Source organism: Dipodomys spectabilis, unplaced genomic scaffold, assembly GCF_019054845.1.
Source record: "Dipodomys spectabilis isolate Male_0828 unplaced genomic scaffold, ASM1905484v1 ptg000197l, whole genome shotgun sequence".
NCBI lineage: Eukaryota > Metazoa > Chordata > Mammalia > Rodentia > Heteromyidae > Dipodomys > Dipodomys spectabilis.
This window is the reverse complement of record NW_024870874.1, coordinates 5,417,501-5,445,000: the sequence shown is the minus strand read 5'-3', so window position 1 is coordinate 5,445,000 and position 27,500 is coordinate 5,417,501. Positions and strand designations below refer to the sequence as shown.

The window sequence follows — 27,500 nt, the reverse complement described above, 5'->3', positions numbered from 1 at the left end:
AAAAAATATATATATATTATATGATTAATATATGTAAGCATACCTTGTATCACAAATAAGGGATTATTATATGATGAATTCTCATTTTTTTTTTTGTCGGTTGTGGGGCTTGAACTCTGGGCCTGGGCGCTGTCCCTCAGCTCTTCAGCTCAAGGCGAGCGCTCTACCACTTGAGCTACAGCGCCACTTCCGGTTTTCTGGTGGTTTATTGGAGATAGGAGTCTTACAGTCTCTCCTGCCCAGGCTGGCTTTGAACCGCGACCCTCAGATCTCAGCCTCCTAAGTAGCTAGGATTACAGGCGTGAGCCACCAGCGCCTGGTGATGAATTTTCATTTGACTCCATGCAAATAGAGTTTCTGGAGTTCATTTAGACATGCAACATGAGAAAGGAAATTTGAAATACTGTATTTTTTTTAAATTAGCGTTCATTATTTACTATAAATAGGCTAAATAGAGATCATTTCCTTTTATTTCAAGCATTTTAAGTCATTTAAGTGTTAAATTAAAACTGATACTATAAAATGCATTTCTAGTATATTTTACAACTAAAAAGACTTATTTTTCTTAAAAACTTAATAAAATTAGATATAAAATTTTGTGAGGACAGACACAGGAAAATTGAAAGTAAAGATCTTTCTGGCTTTTGGTTTTGCCCATCCTCAGTTCTCTCATTCCTTACAATAAAAGAAGCTTCCTCTGTGACCGTGTGCATAGGTGGTGACATCTTCATTACTTTCTCCCAGAATAAAGTTAGTTCATTTCTAAACTATATTGTCTTATTAATTTCGAATTTTCTTGTACATCTTTAGGAACAAGAATGTACCAGTATAGGAGAAGGCATCTAATTAATATTTCATTTTATTACAGTATACTGACATTTGCTCTACTATAGAATTTATCACAGATCTTTGAATAAGAGGCTAATGCATATACATTCATAACAAAAATAGACTAAAAGAAAGAACTTAAAAATCTACTGTCATTAGTTCTGTCATCCCTATGAAGCTAATGGGTTGGAAAAATGGTCACTCTCTGAAACCAAAGTTGATATTTAATTGAAAGGAAATGCTTTTTTAATTGTAGTTTCTTCAGTTAAGAAAAAAAATAATAAAGTAGAAACCATTGGCAGGAATATAAGAAAGGACCATGGGGGACACAAGGAGAGTTTATATTCACCTCATCGTTAGTAGTAAAAAAATCGTTTGAGATGAATAAAAATGCCTCTTTCCAGTGTCAAAAGATGATGATTATTATTATTACAGGTTTCCCCTCTATAGCCGAGGCTAGTTTGGGACCACCTTCAGGCTGGCCTTGAGCTTATTAGCTTCCAGATATGGACCACTGAAGTTTGAGTTTTATTTTAAAAAATTGGGGTGCAAAAAAGATGTATTTTAAGCAAATTGGAGCAAAACAAAATGCACAACTTTTATAAGTCTTGTTACATAAATTACCATTCTCGTGAAATAGTACAGTTTTTATATAAACAACAGTAAACAAGATAATATATTGATGAAGATTAACCTATTCAAAAAGGAAATATGAAATTACTTGTTATGATTATTTATATCTCCTATCTTGTATTCTTTTAAGAAAGGAAATATTCAGCAAAGATACCTTGCATTTTTGTTGTTGTTGTTGTTGTTGTTGTTTTAGCTTCGCTTGGAACAGGAAAATGACTTTCCTACCTCCTCTCCTCCTGTAAAATGGCAGCTCACTATTCTTTTGATCTAATAGATGCAAATGTTCCATGTACAAAAATCCGTTGTGCTACATGAAGCAAGTTTTCTTTCAATTGGTCAGAAACAATGAATGGTTAAAAAAAATTCTTGTGGAAATTTCACTGTAAATCAGTTATAAAGTTCTTATAATGCCAAGTACTTGCGCCTGGTTGTTTATGGTGCTTTCGCTGTCTATGCTGTAGTCAGGCTACCATTTGTAAACACATCTTTTTGATGTTTCTGCCAACATCCTGGCAACAAAGCAGTGCAATTTCAAATGAGCTAATTAACTTAATTGTTGATGAAGCATGAAACAGTTCATTCACCCTGTGAGCTACTCCATGACAACATAAGAGTCTCAGTCTGCATAGTTACTCATCTCCATAAGCTCTGTCTGGAGAAGCTCTTTACTTAGATCTCTCCTATGCCAGAATGGGGGTGGAAATGATTCATGAAAGATGAATATTTTCATTTGAAAGACTCCCCGTAAAAATCTTTTAAAATCAAATATCATTGTTGGGAAAAAAATGTAAGATTTCCCAAAGCTTTGATTTTAAATTAGCTGAGCTATATACAATCAATTAAGCAAATATTCAGCCATGTATACTACTTTTAGTTTCATGAAGGACAAAGAAGTAAAACAATTATTTAAGTTTTGCATACCATTAACTTCTAGTTTTCATACTTGTTATTAAATATCATTGTTTAAACTTGAGAATAAAAAAATTCACAATTCAAAAATAAACCTGCAGAATACACCTGTCTGTTGAAATACATAGAGAGATTTTTATGCATTCACATGTATGATCGGAATTTTCAGTGTAAATTCAAATTTAAGGGTATCCTACCTTAAAAACATGTCTGCCCGTGACTAATATTGCTACCATAATAGACCCTTCTTTTTCAAAATTCTTACTGAAGATTTATCAAAGATGGTCATAAAACATGTCCATGATGTGTCCACCTTCTGATTCTAACATGGGTAATCCACTTGTTGGAACTCACTGAAAACTTGGTACATTTTTGCATGTATCTTTCCACAGCCCCCTTCATCTTTATTTATGACATATCTACGACTCCCATACAATGTGTCTCCCGCTCAAAAACTAAAATTAAAACCTACTTTAAAAACTGTCCAAAATCTTCACAAATGCTTTCACAGCCAGGCCACTTGCAAACACCATGGCCATAGAGAGTGTGAGAGGCCCCAGTCTCCTCGTGTGACGAGCTGCAGCAAAAGAACAGGACGTCAGATTCATCTCAAAAAGCCATAATCGTTGCAGGCTGCTAGCGCCTGTCAGGTTACGATCAGTGACAAACAGGTCAAAACAGGTCAATTCAGCTCAGAGCAGTCAGAAAAATTTAATCGTTCTATTGAATAGTTCAACTGCCAAGGCTAGATGATGTTCCAATTAGAGAAGAAAGAGAGCCAAAGATGACTGTTAATAAAGGAAGAAAAACTAAGAGGATTGTATAATATCATATGCTAATTCTGCCATATGACCTTCATGTAACATTTTGCCTCTAAATAAAAAAATATACATTCTTATATGTTCAAGTATAAAAAAAATTTTAAGAAAACACTAGCACACATCATCAAATTTTTGAGATATTTTTTAAAGAAGATATAAATGTGGAGGACATTGAAATTATTAAAATAATTTAATATTTATGTATGGCCCATATATATCTTAATACTTGGTTCAATATGCCACTTTGGATCAGTATTTGTTAACTATACTTCTACCTAATTACTGTAGGCTTTTGACAAGTAACTATTATACTGTATAAAGAATCTTAGGAAAACTAAGTTTTGAAATATATTATTTTCAAGTAAATCTCAAAACAATAACATGACAGTGTTCATAAGTATATCATTTTATAAAAAAGCTAACATGAATTTTTTTACCTCCTCAATGGAGGCCATCAACACTGTTTATATTTCAAACTATATTTTCATTAAATCTTTGTTTCTTTGAAAAAAATATTTATAACAAAACTGTAAATGAAATATACATACATATGAGTAAAGTAGATTGATACATTTAATTTCAAAACAAATCACTATGAACCACTACACTTACATACAATTCATGGATCTATAAGTGAACCTACCCCATCATATAACAGAAGTCTCCAATGAATTTTCATCTTTTCAAAGAGACTTCATTCTGAGCAGTATTTTAGCTTATTGCTTCATATGAATTATTTGAGAGGATTTGATTAGCTAGTGTTACCTCTAAATTAATAAAATTTCATGAACAAAATTTCCTGGATATTCCTTTTACAAACAGATTTATAACAACAAAAATAAAACAGGAAATTGAAAATTTAACAATGTATCTAATGTTTTCACAATCAAATTATTTCTCTATTGATTGTTAGTGAAAGGCTTATAAACAATGGCTAATATGTTTTCATTTTTATGTGTTAAAAATTCTACCATGCCACTACAATAAATAAAAGCAGTTCTGCTGAGCACCCATGGCTCATGCCTGTAATCCTAGCTTCTCAGGAGGCTGAGCTCGGAGGACAGTAGTTCAAAATCAGCCTGGTCAGGAAAGGCTGTAAAACTCTTATCTCCAATAAAAACCACCAGAAAGCCAGAAATGGCTCTGTGGCTCAAGTGGTAGAATGCTTGCCTTGAGCCAAAGAGCTGAGGGACAGTGCCCAGGCCCAGAGTTCAAGCCCTATGACTGACAGAAAAAAAAAACACAAAAAATAAACCCAGTTCTTCCTTCTTGTTTCTTATGGCTGAGATTACTTATCAATGTTTATCTACTCTCTATTTTCTAAGAGCATGTTTAATATACTGAGGAGGATATACATGTTCATGAATCTTTACTTAATAGAAAATTAGAAACTGGACTTTAGTCTGAAAAATGGTTAAAAGTTCTCCTATAAATCAGGTTAATCATGATAGTCATAAACATACATGGATACAGCATTTTATATGCACTTGGAAAAATATATTTCTTCAGGAAAATTCACCAACCACCTCTATTACATTACTGACATTTGAACTGCTTTCTTTTCTAATAAGAAAAAAGAACACATGAGATCATCGAACAATACTTACTTAACTTGTTCTCTGCATTTTTTCCTCATTGAGTATAATTTTTTACTTTTAATTCGATTAACGATGAAACTGAAATGTGGTGGTGGATAGATACTGTATGTAGCTGTGAAGGCTTACCTGTCTCGTCTTGCATTGAGGACTGAAGACTGTCCATTTACCATGGAATGATGGGTGATGGGTGGTGATGCTTTGGAAGTGGTGGAGGAGGTAGTAGAGGAGGAATTGGTGGTGAGGTCCAGCCCTCCGTGTTTAATGCCATTGTCTTCCATACTGTGAACTCCAGTCACTTCTTTCCATAACTGCTGGATCTCAGCAGGACTTAAGCCAGCTACAAAAGGAAAGAAATTGGCTAATATGACAAAAAGTTTACATAACCAGTGTGGATTATTAATGGATTAATGCCAACAACAAAAGTGATTAGTAAAAATAGCTTTTATATCATCAGAACTATAACTTTTGTCCTAAATAGTTACTTGTTAAAGATTGGAATTTTGAAAACGGTACTGAAATTAATAGTGTTGGGGAAAATATATGGGTTAATAAAGGGGACAAAAGAATCTGTAAGTCTAGGCCTGGTAGTATATATTTGTAATCTCAGCTACTCAGAAGGCAGAGATAGGGACTATCAACAGTTTGAGACTGGCAAAAAGTTAATGAGACGTCATCTCAACAAATAAGCCAGGCATGGTGGCTCACAAGCCAGGTCACATGGAGAAATAGGTTTGTACCAGGGTCTAGAGCTAGTCCTTTTTTTGTATATATATATTTTTTATTGTAAAGATACACTACAGAGGGGTTATAGTTACATAAGTAAAGTAATGATTACATTTCCTATTGAGCACTGTTACTTCCTCCTTTGGTAGGGGAAAAACAAAAAGCACATGTCCCTGTGTTAAAATATTTCATGTAGTTGAGTGCAGAACTGACAAAATAAATAAATAAAACCCTTACAAGATTTATTTCAAAATTAAATAATTTGTCTATTCACCTATTCATCCTTTAAGACTAGCTTTGTTTTTCTCTCTCTTTTTGTTTGGTACTGAAGTTGCATCTCAACATGAATATGTACTTATCCTGGCTTGCATAGCTGGTAATCTACCACTTGTGCCACACCTTCAGTTTGGCTTTTTTAATGGTATTTTGGAAATGGAGTCCCTGGAAACTTTTCTCCTGAGGCTGGTTTAAAACTTTAGTCCACTGGGTCTCAGCCACCTCAGTAACTAGGATTACAGGGATGAGCCAGCCAACATCAGGTTCAAGGTAACTTCCTCCTGAGTAGCGAGGATGATAGGAATGAGCCTACCAGTGCCTGTCCAGCTTTTACTTGCTACTCATATATCAGTAATGAATGGAAAGAGAACTAGATTTTAGAAATAATGCATATCATAAAAAAAGAAAAGGCAAAAAAACAAGAAAGAAAAGAATATAAGGAAAATTAGTTGTCATTCAACTAAAAAAAAGAGAGATTTAACAATTATCTGGTTATCTTATTCTTTCTCAATCAGGCCAACCACATGAATTTTTCTTTGGGATAGCTGGAAAAAAAAAACAGTATATTTGCTTCCATTGATCCTTTAAGTACAATAGATGATATGTAAAGCTCTTCAGTTTTGTCTAATGGATAGAAAGCTCACTACTCACTTCAATCCTTTGGTTCAAATCATACAAATTTACATGATTGTAAAATCATGAGAATAGTAGAGCTAGGTGAGGTCTAACCATGTGGTTTTTAACAAAAGTTTTGGAAATTACTAAGATTATCATTTCTCAAATATGATTTATAAACTGGCACTTACATGAGCTAAGAACTAAACCATTATATATTCCTTATCTTATGTTTTAATGCTTACTACAATCTAACAAAATTAGTATTTTTATTTTAACCAATTTAGAGATAAAAGGAAAGAGAACAAAATTCAAAAATGTGTCTCATGGCACAAAGTTTATACCTGGTAAACATGTGATTCTAATCCAGATGGTCTGACTTCAATGCTTTTGTTTTAAAAACACTATATTAAGAAAATATGAGGGCTGAGAAGGTGGCTCAGTGGTAGAGCACTTACTTGCCTTGCATGCATGTGGCCCTGGGTTCGATTCCTCAGCACCACATAAACAAAAAGAAAAAAGCTGGAAGAGGCGCTGTGGCTCAAGTGGTAGAGTACTAGCCTTGAACTGAAGAGCTGAGGGACAGCGCCCAGGCCCAGAGTTCAGGCCCCATGACCAGACCCCCCCCCCAAAAAAAAAGAAAAAAGAAAATATGAAAATAACTGACTAGGGCCCAGAATGGTGGTACATACCTACAATTCCAGCTAGTTGGGAGGCAGGGATTGTGATGAACACAGTTTGTGGCCAGAGTGGACAAAAATATTAGCAAGTTACCATCTCAACAAACAAGCGCATATTGTGGCTTGTTACTTGTAATCTTAGCTACCTAGGAGGTATACACAAGAAGATCAAACTGCAGACAGCCCTGGATAAAAATGCAAAATTCTATCCAGAAAAAAATAACTCAACTGAGAAGGATTTGACAATATGGCTTAAGTAAAGTGTCTGCCTATCAAGTACAAAACCCTGAGTTTAAACTTTAATAACACACACACACACACACACACACACACACACACACACACACACACCACATATGCTAGGAAAATGAGGCTGTAATTATAATTACTATCATTTATCATTAAGCATTTGCTATATTCTAGACCCTTATTAAATGCTTTACATTCATAACATCAGTTAATCTCATTGGAGATTACACATGAAAATAAAGTCTTAGAAAGGTTAACAGTGCTGCCTCCAAATCAATGAATTCATAAACAGTGTATAGAATTCAAACCCTGTCCCTCTTCAGCTCTAACCTCTGTGATCTTTATTGCTAGGTGTCCCTCCTTCTCAAAGGGGGAAGTGCTATTTAAACCATCCTTATGTCCAACCCAGTGTTCATGACATCAGATTCGCTAGTGATGGTGATCAGGAGCATAGGTAGAGTAGGTAAATTGGAATGAGCAGGGGACAGAGGCAAGAGGATATAAAACAATGAGGAGGAGAGGGAACCTTTTCACCCCCATCCCTTAGCATGTAAAAATCACTGATCTATGTGGTGGTAAATAGCCAATGGCAATGGAAGGATTGTTTTCTGCCTTCCTTTTCAGAAATGGATGACTCCCAGTTCACCTATAGGAGAAGTGTTTGATCACAGTGTTAAACTCTTCTCCACAATAACTTTTAGCATTTTTAAATGATTTATGCTATGTTTTCGATAAAAAAGTATTGTTTTTAAGCTATCTATGGACCAATTTTCTTCCCACAGACTCTCTCCACTAAAACTATATTTTATAAATATAAACAGGTATTTCTTAACTATTTATTTATTTATTTATTTACTTATTTATTTATTGTCAGTTATGGGGCTGGAACTCTGGGCCTGGATACTGTCCCGGGACTCTTCAGCTCAAGGCTAGCACTCTACCACTTGAGCCACAGTGCCACGTCTGGCTTTTTCTGCTTATGTGGTACTGAGGAGTTGAACCCAGGGCTCATGCATGCAAGGGGACCTTCCCAGCCCTACTGTCAGATCTCTAATGGCTAGAACAGTCCTTTGTCTGTCCTAAATAAATATCTGTTGACTGATTATAAAAAACATGCTGATTCCCACCTGGAAATTTTGCAACTCTTAAAGGCTATCCTATTTATGAACATTACTACCTATAAGACAAACGTGTAGCCTTGTCCCAGTGGCTCACGCCTGTAATCCTAGCTACTCAGGAGGCTGAAGTCTGAGGATCATGGTTCAAAGCCAGCCCGGGCAGTAAAGTCGATGAGACTCTTATCTCCAATAAACCGTCAGAAAACCAAAAGTGGTGCTGTGGCTCAAGTGGTAGAGCGCTCACCTTGAGCTGAAGAGCTGAGGGACAGCACCCAGGCAGCCCAGAGTTCAAGCCCCAGGACCAACAACAACAACAAAAAAGACAAATGTATAAAGAATTACAATTGATTCTAGTTGATTTAACATAGATTGGGTAGCTAATATTATTTTTTTTACCTTGTAAATGACTATCATATAGAGATAATTCAAGATCGTGATTCCATTAATAACTTAGTTATCGGTTCTTTAATCATTTGCTAATGTAAGTATCCTTACCTACTGTAGGATTTCCATATTATCAATTGGTATTGAAAATTCGCAATACCCATCAGGCAATAATAAAATGAAAAATGAAAATTATTTATTACTGTGACTTTGTGACAAAGTCTTGACATCTAACATTTGTTAAACTCTTCTTTGTGGATCTAAAACTAGCTATAAAATTTAATAACAATATTATCAATTTTGTACAATTGTAAACTTTTAAAGCCTTGATCATTCACAGAAACTAATTAGTTTATTTTCTTTTCAGAGAGATATTAAAAAGTTGAATTAAATGGTTTCCATGAAACGTAATCTTCAAAATACTGTTAATCCAAGTAGTCTGTAGGTCTATAACTTGGAGGATACATGTATAAATCGTCTAGTGACAAAGAAACTTGAATCCTAATGATTTCAATGTGTTCCAAACATGTTTAGTGAACACCTCCACAAACTCATTTCAATTACATGAATTTATATCAGGTTCATATAGCCTTTATAAATTAATATTAACCACATGATCTGTACTTTACACCCCTCTTCAAACTACAGGCTTCCTATTGATATTCTTCTGTCACCTTACCAAATTTCTGAAACATATCGGTTTCTAGAACTTTCTATCCCCTTCATGTCCTGTTGTAGTCATCTCCACCTGTTTTATTTACATATGTGCACTGTTCCTCTTGTGCCAAATGTGGCTTTATATGCTTCCCCATGATAACTAACACATCCCACCCAACCCATTTTGTATTATATATGTTTTGCTTTTTTTAAATAAGTTTTTAATTGTGAAAATATTGTACAGAGGGGTTACAGTTACATGAGCAAGGTAATGAGTACATTTCTTATCAAGCATTGTTGCCTCCTCCTTTGATTTTCCCCTACCATCCCTTTCCTCCCATCTCCACAAATACACTCTCTCCCCCCGACCTAAATCGTAAAGTTTTTTTTCAACATAGTGTCTTATACATCTCATTATTGCAATGGGTCAACCTGTATCCCTATTTAAACAATTTGTTTTTTCCCTTCCCCTCCACAAATTATACCAACATCAAATACAAAGAAAACAGGGGTTATACCATGGGGAAGGGTCACACAAAGCAACAAAAAAAATCACATGATGCCTCATAAGTACATTAGAAGCAATAGCAAGAAAGAAATATTTTAATGATACTGTTATCAGTCGCAATGATTTTTGTTTATGATTATACACAAGTCATACAAGCAGATGGTGAAGTACAGGCTAGTCATCACTGGTGTCACTCCATCTCAGGACCTCTTCGTCCCTGGCTTCCTTGTCTAAGAGTTCAACTTCTCCCACTTCCTCCAACATTTGCTTTGCTTTTCCTGGTCCTTCTATTTATTATCCTCCCCCCTCTTTGGTACTCATTTATCTGTAGTTTACTTATTTATTATCTATATGTACAAAATGCTTGTCTTATGATGGCAGGGATCCTCGGTGCATACTAATCCTGGAAGGATTTCCAATTTGGTCAGAACCCAGTTGTTCTAGCAAATGTACTGTCTTAGTTTGTTGGAATATTGCAGAGAAAGAGTCAAGCTTTATCTTAAGAGGATTCACTTTCTCTTAGTAACTCACTTTAGCAATATATATATATATATATGTATGTATGTATATATATACATATACATGTAAACTAGTTCTAAAATTCTTTGCAATTATGTTAGTGGAAAACTCTATGACCACAGAAAATTGGAAAGCCCTATTATGTTTTTAAGGGATGATTTGGGCTTGTTCTTATAGGGGCAGGGAATTTTCAGCCTGTCTATATAGCCCTCAAATCATCTGGAAAGTGATAAAAAGTTTCTTCTCCTATGTTGCCTGGGTTTCTCATCCTTTTGAGAATGTAATTTTCATGGGAGTTGAGTGAATAAAAGGCTGTATCCTTAATCAAAATGCATGGGATACCACAAAGAAAGCAGTGTAATAACAATTCTTTAATCTGTTGTTCAGAGTTTGTAGGTAACTGTAAGATGGCAAGAACTGTGCCAGGAATTAATGGCAATTTGATCATTCATATCTAGGTTTACCATCTGTGGGGTACCCCAAGCTTAAAATTTTCAATGGTATGATTTATTATTCAATGTCACATTAGCACTTTTTTTAACTAAAAAAATATTCTTTCAAGCCAGGGACCCAGTGGCTCACACCTATAATCCTAGCTATTCAGGATGCTGAGATTTGAGGGTCATGGTTCAAAGCCAACCTGAGCAAGAAAACCCATGAAACTCTTATCTCCAATAAATTACTCAAAAAATGCAAGAAGTAGAGCTGTGGCTCAAATAGGGAGTGCTAACCTTGAGCAAAAGAAACTCAAGGACAGTGCCAGGTCCTGAGTTCAAGCCCTAGGACTGGCACAAGCTCGCGTGCACACTTGCACACTCACAGACACACACACACACACACACACACACACTCTCTCTCTCTCTGTTTTTTACATTTTTATGTCTAGTGATTTTTAAATATTATATTATTTATAAGTAAGGATGAACAATAAGCCTACTGTGAATTTCTAACTAAGTGTTGTTTAGTGATCTCTGCCTTTGTTACTTTCATAGAAGTATTTGCATCACATGTTTTTTTTGTTAAGACAACTTGATACTGAACAATTTGAACTGAGATATTACCATGTACTTTCCAGTTTTCATCTTAGCTTTTATATTTGGAAAAGCAGTGCACCCATGTCCAAAATAATCATATCACTCACAAGAGAATGCATTGCAAAGGTAAATTTCTACTCCACCCCTGACAGTCTCTAATTCTTCTCTCCAGAAGAGAGCTAGTTTCTGGAACGTCTACCAGTCTGTGTTTATTATCTGTCAAACCAAATAAACTGTTGATCTACATTTTTCTTTCTTCCTTTTTTCTTTCTTTGTTTCTTTCTTTTTTTTTTTTGGTTGGTTGTGGGGCTTGAACTCTGGGCCTGGGCGCTGTCCCTTAGCTCCTCAGCTCAAGGTTAGCGCTCTACCACTTGAGCCACAGAGCCACTTCCAGTTTTCTAGTGGTTTATTGAAGGTAAGAGTCTCAGAGTCTCACAGAATTTCTTGCCTGGGCTGGCTTTGAACTGTGATCCTCAGATCTCAGCCTCCTGACTAGCTAGTATTACAGGCGTGAGCCACCAACACCCGACTTGATCTACATTTTTCTAGAGGACCAACATCAGTCATTAATAAAATCTATCTTTAATATGTATCTACTGACAGGTATTTGTTTTGTCCAAATGTCAAATAAAGAGCAGTAAAAATAAGTATATGTTTAAAACCAATAACAACAACAAATATCTCCATCAATAAGCAAACTTAACTTCTGAAAGTAAACTTAACTCTGGTTTTGGAGGGGAATAACCAAGAGTAAATGAGGGAAGGCATGACACAATGCTTGATAAGAAATATACTTATTATCTTGCTCATGAAATTGTAACCCCTCTGTATGGCATTTTCACAATAAAAAAATGGAAAAAAAAGAAATGTGCTCAATACCTGACTTATGTAACTATAACTCCTCTGTACATCAACTTTCCAATAAAGATAAAAATTAAAAAAAAAAAACATGTTCTGTGATTTTACTAATAAAATTTTTATATGTTGCTATTTTTCTTTCTGTTTTCTTTCTTCCTTTTTTGGTTGCTAAGGTATAAACTAAGGGCCTCACACTTGGTAGGCCTGTACTCTACCATTTGAGTCATACCTCCTGTCAGTTCAGTTTTAGTAATTTTTCAAGTAGGGTATCATGTTTTGGCTTGTGAAAGCCTCAGACTATGACCCTCCCACCTACAGCATCTCATGGAGGTAGGATAAAAAGTGCACTCCATTTTGTCCTGACTGACTTGAGCTATGATCCTCTAGATTTTCACCTCCTCAAGAGCTGAGATTATAAATGTGAACCACTCTACTTAGCCCTAGGCTGCATTTTTACATTTAAAATTTTATTTTTAAGGTTTTTCCATCATGATATTTTAATGTGGCAAGCTTACATTCGCTTTTGAGTTTTCCTGTTAATATATAAATATTAGCAAATTGAATTTTTGTGTATGTGTGTGTGCATATGAATGTGTGTGTATGTGTGCGCGTTGGTACTAGAGTTTAGACTTAGGACTTTGTGCTTGCTAGGCAGGTGCTCTAGCAATTGAGCCGTGGCCCAGTTCTCTTTTGAGTTTGTTTGGGTTTTTTTGTATTCTGTCTCTGCTATTCTCCCATATAATTGGAATTACAAAAATTCACTATTAAACCTAGATTGCTGGTTGAAATTGTTGATGACTAACCTTAATTAATGGTCCTCTCTCTGATTCCTGATTTCCCAATAGTGCTTGGCTCAAACAGAACTTTTCAACAAACTTATAAACTAAGTGAATTAAACCTGTTTTAGACTGAAGGAATAGCTAAGTGGTAGAGCACAAGTACAAGAAAAAAAAAGAAAAGAAAAGAAAAAAAATCCATCTCAATGTTATTCATTTTGTTTCTTTAGCCAATTGTATTTTGTAACAATTATAATTGAATCAAAGCCTTTTCTTATTTACATTTTCTCAAAAACTCATTGAAAATAATTTTGATATTTCTCTATGCATCTAATTATTTACAAGTTAGTTTCTATACATAAATTTAAACTAATTTATAGGCAACTTCTCAGAGTTTTATTCTACCAACTGTTCAAGCTCTTAAATTTCATCCCAGTGATGGAGTTTCAGTATATTTCAAACCGTAAAGAACATTTTTTCTTTCCATGTTATCAATCTAAAACTTTATGGCATTTAAATAACAATTCTAAATGATGCTCATTGTGCATCTTGCTGGCATTATACCATAGTTCAATAAAATGCTTATCTATGAAAATGAATGAGCACTGAATAAGTAAACACCTGAGCTGGTGAAGTAGACAGTTAGCTATTTAGACTTCCATAAGCAGAGCATGAGATTAAAGATGAATAACTTTTTTGGCTGAACATGGAGGACAAAAACTATCTTCAGCACATTCCTCAGTCAGAAAGATCATTATTTTGCTTCATAATTTTTCATTTTCTGTATAAAATGGCAGCTCTGATCCCCAGTTCAACAGGGTGCTTGCTCAAAATAGTAGTGACAGACCGGCACTGGTTGCTCAGGCCTATAAACCTAAACACTCAAGAGGTCTGACGATTGGGATCAGAAGCTAGCCTGGGCAGGAGAGTCTGTGAGACTCTTACATCCAATTAACCATAGAAAAGGCAAAAGTGGAGCTGTGTTTCAAGTGATAGAGCACCAGCCTTAAGCATAAAAGCTCAAGTACAGTAAAGAGGCCCTGAGTTCAAGCCCCAGGAACAGAACAAAAATATAACAAAAAATAGTATTGAGTAAAGTCCACAATTCCGTATTTGGTCTTTCAGATTGATAATATAGATGTCACAGTCTAAGTCCAGAACAAAAATGTAACAAAAAATAGTATTGAGTAAAGTCCACAATTCCGTATTTGGTTTTTCAGATTCATAATATGGATGTCACAGTCTAAGTAAATTGTAAGTCCAAAAATATGGAAAACATTGGGGTGAAATATAATCTTCCCCAATATACGTGAGTCTAATTCAGTTCTTTTATGTTTCAAGACACCTGGTGGATGTCTGAAACTGCACTCAGCACTAATGTACTTTACTATCTTTTCCATCTCAACTAAGTCCTTTGCCTGTATTGCATGCAATTTGGGATGTGACGGAAAAAGTAGCACAATCTCTTTCAAAATTTCATAGGTAGAAGATAAGTTTCAGCAACCGCAGTATATTTTTTTCTTCCTGTATTAAGAACTCTTAATAACACTCTCTTTCCACTTACAGGGGACACCTAGCTTTTCTGTTGCATATCTGAATTTTTATACCATGACTCTCATGTTTGGAGGGCATTATTCGGGAATGGTAATTTCCCAAATAATACCCAGGTAATCCCTGGGAGCATGTATAGTATAGACATGCTGAACCATGGGATGGTTCATGTCCCAGACGGGCTGGATAAGGATGGCATGAGATTTCATCAAGCTAACTCAAATGAAAAGCAATCATCAATTCATGAGGGTTTTTAAATTTTTTTATTTAAAATATTTGGACCGCTGTTAGTTGCAGGTAAGTATTTCAGAAGTGGAGACCTAAGTCCCTAACTTGAGTTGTTACTTCTTACTAAACATACTACACTATGTATACATTTATCACCAGTATATTACTTGAGACTGATTTTTAAATCCATCTGATTTGTCTTTTATGTACATCTTGTGCCACTGTGTTGTCAACTATTTGTATATGTAAAAACATACTTAATTAGCCAGTTTTTATTACAATTCAATATTATAGAAATATTCATATTGACCTACAATCTTTATTTTTGCAATAATTTATGTGAAAATGATAAAATACACTTATATAGTGTAACTTTTTTTTTTGTTGGTCATGGGACTTGAATTCTGGGCCTTGTGCTGTCCCTCAGCTCTTCAGCTCAAGGCAAGCAATTTACCACTTGATCCACAGCACCACTTCCAGTTTTCTGGTGGATTACTGGAGATAAGAGCCTCATGGACTTTCCTGCCCAGGCTGGCCTTGAACTGCTATCTTCAGATCTCAGCCTCATGAATAGCTAAGATTACAGGAGTGAGCCACCAGTGTCCAGCTACTATATATAACTATAAAGAAACATTTCTATCATCTGCTATCCTATAGAAATGATATGATTTTATCACTGATATTTAAATAAATTTATATAATTTAAGATAAGAAGGGTGATGAATACAGTTATAATATTTAACCAGAGGGGAGGGTAAGGTTAGGGAGATGGAAGAATCAGCCAGCAAAGCACTGTAACATTATAGTAATCTCTCAGTATCTGAGGGAATTAGCTTTAGCATGACCCATTGTTCAAAATCTGAAAGGCTGGATTCTATCGTGTAAAATGGGGGTGTATTTGAATATATCCAACATATATCTTTCCATATATAAAGTAAACATATATAAACAGTTGCTATGCTGCATAGGGAATAATAATTAAAAGATGAAAACATTTATAAATGTTCAGTATAATTACAATTTTAATTTTCTTTTATTTTTATTCATAATTGAGTGAACTATATACATGGAATCTACAAATGCATACCCACAGATATGGAAGATGGTGTATGTCCCTTTGCTGTGGCTGATCAATACATCTGACACATATTCTGTTGTATTTGACGGATAGGTACTCACAATGATACTTTCTTCATTCAGTCATCTAAATGGTATAAATCACAGTGATGGGGGCTGGGAAGGTGGCTCAGTGGTAGAGCGCTTGCCTTGCATGCATGAGGCTGTGGGTTCGATTCCTCAGCACCAGATAAGCAAAAAGGAAAAAGCCGGAAGTGGCACTGTGGCTCAAGTGGTAGAGCGCTAGCCTTGGGCTGAAGAGCTGAGGGACAGCGCCCAGGCCCAGAGTTCAGGCCCCACAACAGGACCCAAAAAACAAAAAACTACACAGTGATGACTCTAGTTTGTGTCAACTCCATGGCACAAACAAAAGTGCTCAGTGAACTGAGCTATTCAGTTAGCTTTTTGTTTTGTTTTGTTTTGTTTTTTCCTACTACTGGTGTTTGAATTCAAACTCTTGTGCTTACAAGGCAAGTAATCTACTCCTGACCCACATCCTCATCCTATGGGTTTCTTTTAGTCATGGACAATAAACCCAGACCTCTAAGCAAGTGCTATACTTCTTGAGCTATGCTCCCAGCCTCCAACTGAAGATTTAACTCTTTCTTTACCGAACTCCATTTCTTTACCTTTTAACAGAAACATGTTTCAGTGATTTCAATTATCTTATCTAAGGTATGAATTTTCTTTTTAATATGGTGGCACATTCTTGTAACCCAATATTTAGAAAGCTTGAGGCAGGAGGATCTTGCTTTCTGAGGGCAACTTGGAGTACATTATATATATATATATATATATATATATATATATATATATATATACACATATATATATATATATATGGAGTTCATTATATATACATATATATATACACACACTATGTATATATGTAAAAACTTTCTATTTAAAGTTTGTTTTCAGATATAATTTCTCTTCCTAAATGTTCTGCATCTGTGTACAATCTCTTTTGTGTCAATGGACGGTAAAAACAGAGGGAAAGGGAAAAGAGATGCTATCGCCAAAAATTTTTTTTAAAATCATTCTAAGGCTGTCAGAATGGCTAAATTACAGATTTTTTGATGAGCTTTTTCTTGCTTTTTTTGGAAGAAATTAATTTAATAAATGTATTTTAAACAAGTTACATCATGCTATTAATTATACCCATTTTAAACTTTCTTGAAATAGCTTTAAAAAATTAAGATTATAGTAATTTTGCTTCAATGAGAGTCTCAGTGATTCAGGTCATTAGATTCAAAATACAAATTTCATTTAAACTTTACTACAAAAATAATCAATGCATTTCTATAGTTTCATTAAGAAAGCCATGCTCATACTGAATCAACAGCCAACCAACTCTTCTTTTTCTCTTGCTTAATTTATTCAAAAATTGTATTTATTTTCCCCTTGAATAATAATTTGTGAACAGAACATTTTTGGAACAGTTTTCTACCTTGATTATTGATTATTTATTTTTTGCTACTAAACTTCATTTTTTAGAATGCCTAGGAGTCTCTTGGTCAGATGACCTGGAAGACAGGAAGTTCACATGAAAGGGGGATGTCTAGGAAAAACAAACCATGAGACAGGGGTGTGACAAATAAAAAGAAATAGGTTCATCACACTATTCTTAATTTCATGTCCCACCAAATATTGATCATGTATATTTTTAAACTTACATTTTTGAGTGGTCTAACTTGCTATATTTACTTGTTCTTGCTTTTCTATACTGTGTCAGAAAGTCAGAACTGTATCGAGAAAATACTACTATAATGTGAATAACATGATGAATTTGAATTAAAATTTACTTGGCCTAATAAATTTCATTCCAATGAAATCTAAATACAAATGAGCATATCCGTTAGTGAAGTTTAATGACAGATTTTTATTTTTACAGAGAATTTAGTGGTCATTTGTTTACTATTATTTTTCTATTTTACTTGAATTTCTTTTTTAAAAGTTAAGAATTATGCCTGTGTATAATAGTATATAATAACATTGGAGTATACACTGTTTCCTGTAGGCAAAAACAAATTAGAATATAAGAAACTTTTTTTTCTTTTGTTTTCTGGTACTCAGGGCCACTCTGTTCTCCCTTAGTTTTTTCACTTAAGGCTGGCACTTGACCATTTTTGCTAGGCCTTTAACTGGGATCCTCAGATTTCAACTTCCTCAGTAGCTAAGGTTATAGGCATGAGTCACCGTATATGCATAGGCAATGCTACTTTAGAGAAAACAAGGATAATCTATCCATGTGTCATAGGATGGAATGTCATAAAGCATGATGTAGGGGTCTGCACTGTACATACATTTAAACGTTTTATATATGGAAATTTCAGTGTGACAAACTTTTATCAGTTGTTTCTCAAATATCATGATCAGCTCACCCATATTTAATGGAATGCTATTAGTCTGTCCAGTAATCCAATTTCTTGTCCATCCTCCAGTATATTCCCTCATATTTATGTTGTCTGGCATCAGCATCCCAGCACTTACCTATTAACTTATAGATGTACTTTAATACCTAACAGAGATTTACTGCACACTTGAAGAAGACAATGTGAGATTAAATTTCTTCATTATACTCTCCAGAAAATGGACCATGTTAACATTCATGTTTTAAATATAAACTTGAAGGCCACAGAAAACAAAATTACTCAGGCTATGCAATACAGGTCAGAAGTACAAGACTGGAAAGGAATTGTGCACAAAGTTTGATAGCTACTTACCTTGAGGCAGTGATTGGACAGGAAGGGCTGCCTGGCCAGGTGGAATGGAGATGAGTCCCTGCCGCTGTAGGCTCAGCAGGTGCTGCTGCTGCTGCAATTGTTGCATCTGGATGAGCTGCTGCTGGAAGACAAGCTGCTGTGCTGCCAACTGCTGCTGCTGCTGCTGTTGCTGCTGCTGCTGGTATTGGACATAAAAAAACAAAACCCCAAGCCAGTCAAAGCAGAGATCATGGGCCCCATAAACCCACCACTCTTATACAGAGAAATATACACTCCATCCATTCCTTATGAGTTTCTGGTCCACCTATAGTCAAAGTTCTGGGGCAGAAATGTGAGCAAGTTCTACATGTTCAGTTGCCATTTTTTTTTCTCAAATAGTAAATAGTGACAAGGAACCATGGAATTTGCACTAAGGGTACACAACAATCTCTGAAGAGCATATATAACAGATTCACATTTTAAAAATCAGTGTATAGCAGATAATGATAAAAAGTGTTTGGACAAAAAGAATATCACGTTCTAGGAACTTCCAACTTCCATCATATTCTCTTTGTTTTGTTTCCCATTGAACAAGTCTAATCTGCAGAGGTCCATGCATGTGGTCTCTGGTGATCTATTAGTAAACTGGGAAGTAGCCTTCACAGGACAGCCCTGTTAGCTCTCTCTCTTCCCTCACCACTCTTGTTGGAATATATTAAAGGCAAAATTATGTGCCAGGCAAAAAAAAAGTGCCTTATTATAAAGAAAAGAATAACTTCCAATTTTGTGAGGCATTACAAGATGAACCAGAGTTCTTTGGACTCGGGAGGGTAGAAGATGGCAGTCACACTTCAAAGGAGGACAAGCTGTTGTGGAAGACCTTTTCTTTTTAGTTTGGGGAGAAGAGAAACTTCTGATGCGCTCACTGGAAAACAGACTGCATAATGGAGCAAGTCATGTGGATTGCCCAAAGCCTCCGGAGAAATAAGGGAGTGATTTCTATTCTGTAGTTGATGGCTGTCTGAAATTCTATTCACAAATCCAAACAGAAACAAAGCCTCAGGAGGTCAGAACTGTTTCCTGTACGTTTGCATAATGGGCGGCTTGAAGACAACAGCTCTGATACCTGCTGATCAATTTAACTACTTCAACATGTTTTGTTTGTGTTATGTTTATATTTGATGCTGTTTGCTGACAAGTGCAAGCTAGGCCCGAGAAGCCAGCTTGTCAGTTTGATTTATGAGCATATCAAACTGTAAGTTTCCACTCGCCACTCCAAAGCTACAGAGCAGTTCATTAATCAGGGGCCTGTGACTTTGAAATCTGTTCTCAACCTGTGTCTCCCTTCGTTTCTCCCTTCCCCCTAATAATGGGATATATTTGCATGCATGTTCTCTCAGCTGTACCACTGAGGAAAAAAAATTTAAAAAAAAAGATTCCCTCACCAACTTAGCTTCTCTGTGAATACAAGATAATCAGTACTTTGTCCACCACATGGCTAGCTCTTTGTAGCCTGTGATTCATTAGTGACTATTAGAAGAGCAGCACTGGATTGTGGCTCTTAAGTCCCATGCTACAAAAGAGGCATGCAGGAGAGCTTCCTTGTCACTGTTATTAAGCTCAGCAAAAATATATAACACTGCAACTTTGACAAGCAGGAGCCTTGTTACAGGAAGACCTTAGACAATCCCTGACTCTCAAAGTCCCTTGCCAGCTCATATGATTATACACCAGTGAGACGACTGGATCCTACCTCTTTTGCTTGCTTTCCAGGATGTGGCGGCGGCGGGGGTGGCTGTTGCTGCTGCTGCTGCTGCTGCTGCTGCTGCTGCTGTTGCTGCTGCTGTTGCTGCTGCTGCTGTTGCTGCTGCTGCTGTTGCTGCTGCTGCTGCTGCAAAAGCTGAAGATGTAACTGCTCTTGCTGTTTCTTGTAAAACTCTTGTAGTTGTTGCTGAATAAACCATTTTGACTTTAATAAATAAAGGCAAAAGTTTCATGTATTATAAATCTCCTAAACTCTGCTAGACTGGCACATGGTAGAGGAGCCATATGATCCACCTCACCAAAAGAGAAAGAGTCAGAACTACCTACAACTCCCTTCCTCCCACTGCCACACTGCCCCTCCCACCAAAGCAGGTCTGACATTTGCCAGTCCAGAAGTTAAAAATTACGAAACAATTTGAAAAGTGTATGTTGGGAGGTCAAGGGCAGAGGGATGGATGGCTGAAGAGAGAAGGGCAAGGTGGGAGAATCTTAAAAAATTGAGGGGAGGGGTTGTTTTTGGGAGGGATGGGTAAGAATGACAAAAGGGGTGACATTAATCATGATGCATAGTACTTATGCATAGTACTGGTTTGTGGAATGGTATAACCCTTTTGTATTACCACTTAAAGATAATAAAAAACATAAACAAAAGGTGTTGTAGAAAGCTTTATCCTAAAAAGTCAGAGCCAATAAATACTTTATTCCTTCATTTGAAGTTCTATTGGCACAGAAAAATAACATGCGTTTGGATAAAATGTTTGTTCCATAAAACCAGGTGGTTCAGTATTTTTTAGAAAAATAATTTAATCCATCAAACTTTGAAATATAATTATCTAGCTTATAAGCATCATCAAAGAGGATAGCAAAATATGTAACCCTGTAAGAAGTCAGGTAAAGTATAATGTATTTTCAATGACAAGTAAGAATATAATATGAAGCCAACTTTAGATACATTCAAAGCTCTGATAAGTTCCTATGAAAACAATATGTTTATTATTCAACAAAGATGTTTCATGGATTTGTGGCTTAGTCATCTAACTTTAGGTTAAGATAAATTCTTCCTTCCTTAAATAATCAGAACATTTTGGAAAAGAAAATGTAGGATATTTTTCTCATGTTAACAAAGTGATCACTTCACTATAACCCATTTGACCATCACCTTTATAATAATTTTTAAATAGGTAAAATTAAAAAAAAACAAAGTGGTCATTTTGCATTTTCTATTTATATGAACTCAAAGCAGTGCTAAAGTGATAAGCATTTTAAAAGGAAGAACTAAGTGGCCAGTATGGTTATACTTTTATTGACAAGCATACAAATCAAATGTACCTGAGAATTTGAATATTAACATACTGCTTTGTTCCACTTTCAAACTACACCTCTCCCTGTTGACTCTGAACTTACTACCTGACTTAATAGAAGACTCAGAAACTTAAATTTCCTTATGTAGCATAATTAAAATGTTTATAATGTTCCAACATGCTGGCGGGTGGCAACAGTGTGCATGTGCTGGGCCATGCTAGAACACCAAAGCAGGTAACCCACATTACCTGCTGCAGCATGACTGCCTGCTGCTGCTGGAGGAGGGCTTGGAGCTGCTGAGGAGACAGGACTTGCTGCTGCAGGATCTGCTGCATCTGCTGAGGGGTGATCACCTGGGGTGTCATCATGGCCACAGACACAGGCACCTTTGCCAGGGAGAAAAAGAAAGAGACATTGTAAGCAATACTCAGTCAACTTCATAACTGTACTACATCTCTCTTAAGTTCTTCAGCATGTTACACAGGACAGCATTTAACTACTTAACAATCATGTGAAAGTAGCATATTACTTATAGCTTTCCAGAGGCATTGGATTTCATCAGACTCCAAGTATATGTACCACACTTTTTGTGCATTAGGCGAAGTGTTTGTGCATTGGCTAATGTGGTTAAAGATTAACAATTTCATTTCAGTGTTCTCGGAATTGCATTACTGATCATCTTATCAAAACTGCTGAAAGTGAAAGCCTTTTGAAATGTTTTAAGGTTATAATTTCAAATGAATAATATGAATTGAACAACTGTAAATAATATAAATATATGAATAACTATCTGCTATCTTAACCAGTTAAAACGTATGTGTAGAATTTAGTTAAATAATACACCACCATCTTCAAAAAATTTGTAGCTGGATATATTAGAAAATATGTGTGGAAACAAAGGTTAACACATGAGCACCTGCAATAATTCATATAGATGGCTTGAGTCCATAAATATATAGACAGAAATAGCTACCTATCTATTTTTGAAGGAAAGAATAATAATTGTAGTATTCTAGTTTCTTCTTGAACTGTTTTGATTTTTAATAACTTATACCAGAAAGTTCAGAAACATAAGCTAACACAAAGGTTAATCAGTAAATTAAAGAAAAAAATGTTTTTTAATTGCCTTTCTTATTTTCTTTAGCTAAAAGTTTTAAGAGTGAAAGAGGCAAAGAGTAAAAAAGGTGGGCTGGAAAGAAAAAAAAAATATCAAAACACAGAATAAGGAAAACTATGGGAGAACAAACTAGAAAGAGAAAGGCTATGAAGAAGTAGAAGGATGCCAGAGCAAAGGCACAGAAAAGCCTGAAGAGCAAATCCATTCAGTTCAAGCAATACTTAAGGCACGGTCACACTAAGCAGCATGTAATAACAAAACTTAGGCACTCACCAAGTTTGCAACCTTTGAAAAATTAGGAAACACAATTTACTGTTACTATTTATGTACATAACTACTTTAGAAAAATTATGAGATAAAATAAATGTGCCTTTGTAAATAGAAAAATATTAAGAGATATGGTTCATACTTTATCTCAACTGCTGTTTTAAATGCAGTTCAAAATTTTCTAGTTTGGCACTTATAAAGAAATAAGAAATTAATAATGGAAAAGAGAAAAAAGGAAAGAAGGAAGGAAGGAAGGCAGGAAAAAAGGAAGGAAGGGAGAGAAGGAAGGAGGGAGAGAAGGAGAGAGGAAGGCAAGCAAGCAAGTAAAGGGTAGATTACTTCTTGTCCCTCAAAACAAAACAAAATAAAAGTCTTCATATTTAACACTGAGAAAAAATGATCTTTCCCCCATGTTTACCAGTTGAAATGCAGATCATGTCAGTCTAATTTTGTTACATAAGAAAGAAGTGTATGACAGAAAATAACTCAATGATTTAAAAACTATTCGTTTTATCTAAGATATAATGAAAATACAAGTTATTATATTTTAATTGATCTTAATAAAAAGTAATCTGAAATGTGTGTTCTCAAATGAGCTGGGTATGATGGCTCATATTTGTAGTCTTTGCTTTTGAGAAGGTCGGGACAAGGATTGCCACACAACAGGACACATTTTTCTGTAAAAACAACAAATCAGCAGCAAAATGATGGCAGTTTACTTAAAATGTGTTATCTGATAAAGAATGATTAGGTAGTTTACAAAAATGCGCTTATCTAGAAAATGCCTCTTCCTCAAAGCAGATACACTGAAAACATTACAGGATGGAATAGGAGAAATTCTAGGGCTCCTTGGCACAGGCCGAAATTTTCTTAATAAAGACCCAGAAACACAACAAATCAAAGAAAGGTTGGACACATGGGATTGCATGAATCTTCAGCACTTCTGCATGGCAAAGGACATAGCTAGCAAGATCAACAGAAAGCCCACGGATTGGGAGAAGATCTTCACTAGCCATACAATGGACAAGGGTCTTATATCTAAAATATACTTGGAACTCAAAAACTTAAATCCCCCAACAACAAATCCTCAAAGAAACAACTGCCCGATAAATAAGTGGGCTAAAGACTTACAGAGAATCTTCTCTGAAGAGGAAAGAAGGATGGCCAATAGACACATGAAGAAATGCTCAACCTCCCTAGCCATAAAAGAGATACCACCTCACCCCAATTAGAATGGCTATAATCAAGAAATCTAATAACAACAGATGCTGGAGGGGATGTGGACAGAAGGGAATCCTACTGCATTGTTGGTGGGAGTGTAAACTTGTTCAACCACTTTGGAAAGCAGTATGGAGGTTCCTCAAAAGACTCAAGATAGAGCTCCCCTATGACCCAGCAATCCCACTTTTGGGCATTTGCCCAGCCCATCACAAACAAGGCTATACTAAAGTTACCAGCGCAAGTATGTTTGTTGTAGGATTATTCACCATAGCTAAGATATGGAACCAACCCAGATGCCCCTCAGTAGATGAATGGATCAAGAAAATGTGGTATATATACATATACATACACACATATATACACACACACACAAACACACACACACACAAACACACACAAAATGGAATTCTATGCCTCCGTCAGAAAGAATGACATTGCCCCATTTGCTAGGAAATGGAAATGGCAAAAATAGGCCCAAAGAAACTTAGGTCTCATGGTTTCCCTTATTTGTGATAACTAGTGTATGTCTAGAAGCAGAAAATGTTAAGAGCTATGTACATATGACCATACAAGATGATGCTAAGTGAAATGAACCCCAAGATAGGGACACAAGTGGTTTTGTCTTTCTTGCTATTGTTTTTAATGTATTTATAATGTACTATGTGATTTTTAAAAAATTTCTTTGGTATGTTCTTCTCCCAAGGTATAACCCCTGTTTTCACTGTATTTGACTCCAGTGCCCTGCATCTTGTATTTACATTTTTCTAATTTGGGGAGGGGAAGGAAAATAACAAAAGACTTAAATAAAGATACAGGTTGACCCATTGTAACAATGAGATGTACAAGACACTATGTTGAAAACGAACTTTACAACTTTGGCTGGGGCAGGGTTGGGAGGAGTTGGGGAGGTGGGGAGGGAAGGGATGGTAGGGGAAAAACAAAGGAGGAGGTAACAATGCTCTGTAGGAAATGTACTCATTACCTCACTCATGTAACTGTAACCCTTCTGTACAGTATTTTTACAATAAAAATATACATAAAAAAATGCCTCTTCCTCCAACATGTAGCATATATTCTCCTCAAATGATAATTTCAATAAAAATACAGAGAAAAACAAACATATTAAATTTCAGAAAAAGTGCCAATCTAGACAAAATAAAAGACAAATCTATACAGTAACTATACAATAATTATATATATATAAATATGCATCTATATAGTATATACAGAGATATATAGATATAGATAGATAGATACATAGATAGATACATAGATAGATATAGATATACATATCTTTAACCAAGTTTATCATTTGGTGAGAATCTTGGCATAAGTTTCAACTAACAGCCCCTTGTCATTTTTCGGTGTATGTGGTGTTTTCACTTATTTTTATGGCTATAAGTAAATGTATTTAATGGGAAATATTCACAAGTGAATTTCATAGGGAAAGTTCTATGAATGGAGGCATATATATATCTATCTATATAGTATCACTGTGGTTGGGTGATGTAATGACTGATTTGGGACTTGGTACATATCAGAGTTAATCAATTCTGTCTTTACATCCTTTAGAGTCCATTAAGCTTTTCACTATGTACTGCGGGTTACTTTAAATCTTAGAATGGCTTAGGAGTCCCTTGAAGGCTGTAGGTATGACATATATATGTTATGCACATATATGTACACATATATGTATGTTTATATATGATATATATGTGATATATATGTATATATAACTATCTCATGGCAATCCTAATACATATGTGTTCACATGCATATAATCATTTTCAACTTTTAAGAAGATTCTTGCCTTCTCTTTTGGAAATTCACAGCTAAGTGAACTTACTGTCCACTTAAATTCATATTAAGCCTATAGGTAGGAAAACACAGGTACACTTTAAGGGGATGTCCATCTACAGACAAGTCAACCCTTATCTAAATTCACCCATGTAAGCTCATCCACACATACACACAAAGCAATACTAAGACAAACACTATATAAATTATTTTAATACATGGAAACCAGTTTTCCCTCCAATAATCAATTATAATATTAATGCAGCCAGTTCTGCTAGCTTTGTTTAAAAGTTAGAAATTTTTGAATGCAGAATTTGTCCTTTACATGTGATAAATTTTATTTTATTTTATTTTGGTTGTCATGGGGCTTGAACTCTGGGCTTGAGTGCTGTCCCTGAGCTCTTCAACTACTGCTCTACCACTATGAATCACAGCACCACTTCGGGTTTTCTGGTGGTTTACTGGAGATAAGAATCTCACAGACTTTCTTGCTAGGACTGGCCTTGAACCATGATCCTCACATCTCAGCCTCCTCACTAGCTAGGATTACACATGTGAGCCCTGAGCTCTGGGCTCAAGTGACTAATTTTAAATGACTCCCTTTCTCTCTCCCTTCATCACTGCTATTACTGTGCATTGTTTTTCATTGCCACCACAAGCTCCTCTGGGAATTCACTGAGAAAAACGAAGAGAAGTTGAGTATACACAAACCTTTAGATAGTATACCATTTATCAATGTTTAAACAAACAAAGCATTTAAAAAATATATGGCCAACTTTCTGAAAGACACATAACTGACCAACTTCTGAACTGTATTTAAGAAAAAAATTAGCTGGATAATTTCATTTATGCAAATACTGTACTGAGAAACCCTTATTTAGATTTGTGTGTTTAGATTTGTAGAGGCAGGGAGGAAAAAGATACTTTCTAGCTTAGAAGGCAAGTAAGAATATGATGGGTCCCTCATCAACGAAGTCAGAAACAACAACTAATTTAGAATGGGTATCCTAGCGTATACCACAATCATATTAGTCAAGATCTTCAGGAGTGAAGGAAAGAGCTTTGGTGGGGAAATTTCTCTCTTCCTTCCCCCCTCTTTGTATCTACTGCATCAAAAGATATATAACCTTTCTTAGCAAAGCACCAATCAAGAGATCACATTTTCTTTATTTTCTTATCAGAAGAGTCAAGTTCTGTTCTGTGCTTCAAGATATACTGGACAACTGAAAATAAAGCCAAAGATATA

General features: G+C 35.5%; 1 protein-coding gene across 8 annotated transcripts in view; it reads right to left on the bottom strand.

Annotated features, from left to right (window-relative positions):
- Window positions 1-27,500, bottom strand: part of Foxp2 (forkhead box P2) — a 266,192-nt gene that overhangs the window by 53,693 nt on the left and 184,999 nt on the right. For 2 of the 8 annotated variants that reach the window (XM_042695935.1, XM_042695934.1), the window contains exons 4-9: window positions 22,101-22,238; window positions 20,670-20,737; window positions 20,061-20,067; window positions 18,801-18,979; window positions 4,916-5,116; window positions 2,843-2,947 (exon numbers count right to left, since the gene is read on the bottom strand). In XM_042695935.1, coding sequence (XP_042551869.1) covers window positions 2,843-2,947; window positions 4,916-5,116; window positions 18,801-18,979; window positions 20,061-20,067; window positions 20,670-20,737; window positions 22,101-22,238 — 698 coding nt within the window. Of the gene's footprint in view, window positions 1-2,842; window positions 2,948-4,915; window positions 5,127-18,800; window positions 18,986-20,060; window positions 20,068-20,539; window positions 20,756-20,914; window positions 20,956-22,099; window positions 22,239-27,500 lie in introns of all 8 variants that reach the window. The other 6 variants (XM_042695930.1, XM_042695928.1, XM_042695929.1 and 3 more) reach the window with 5 other exon arrangements.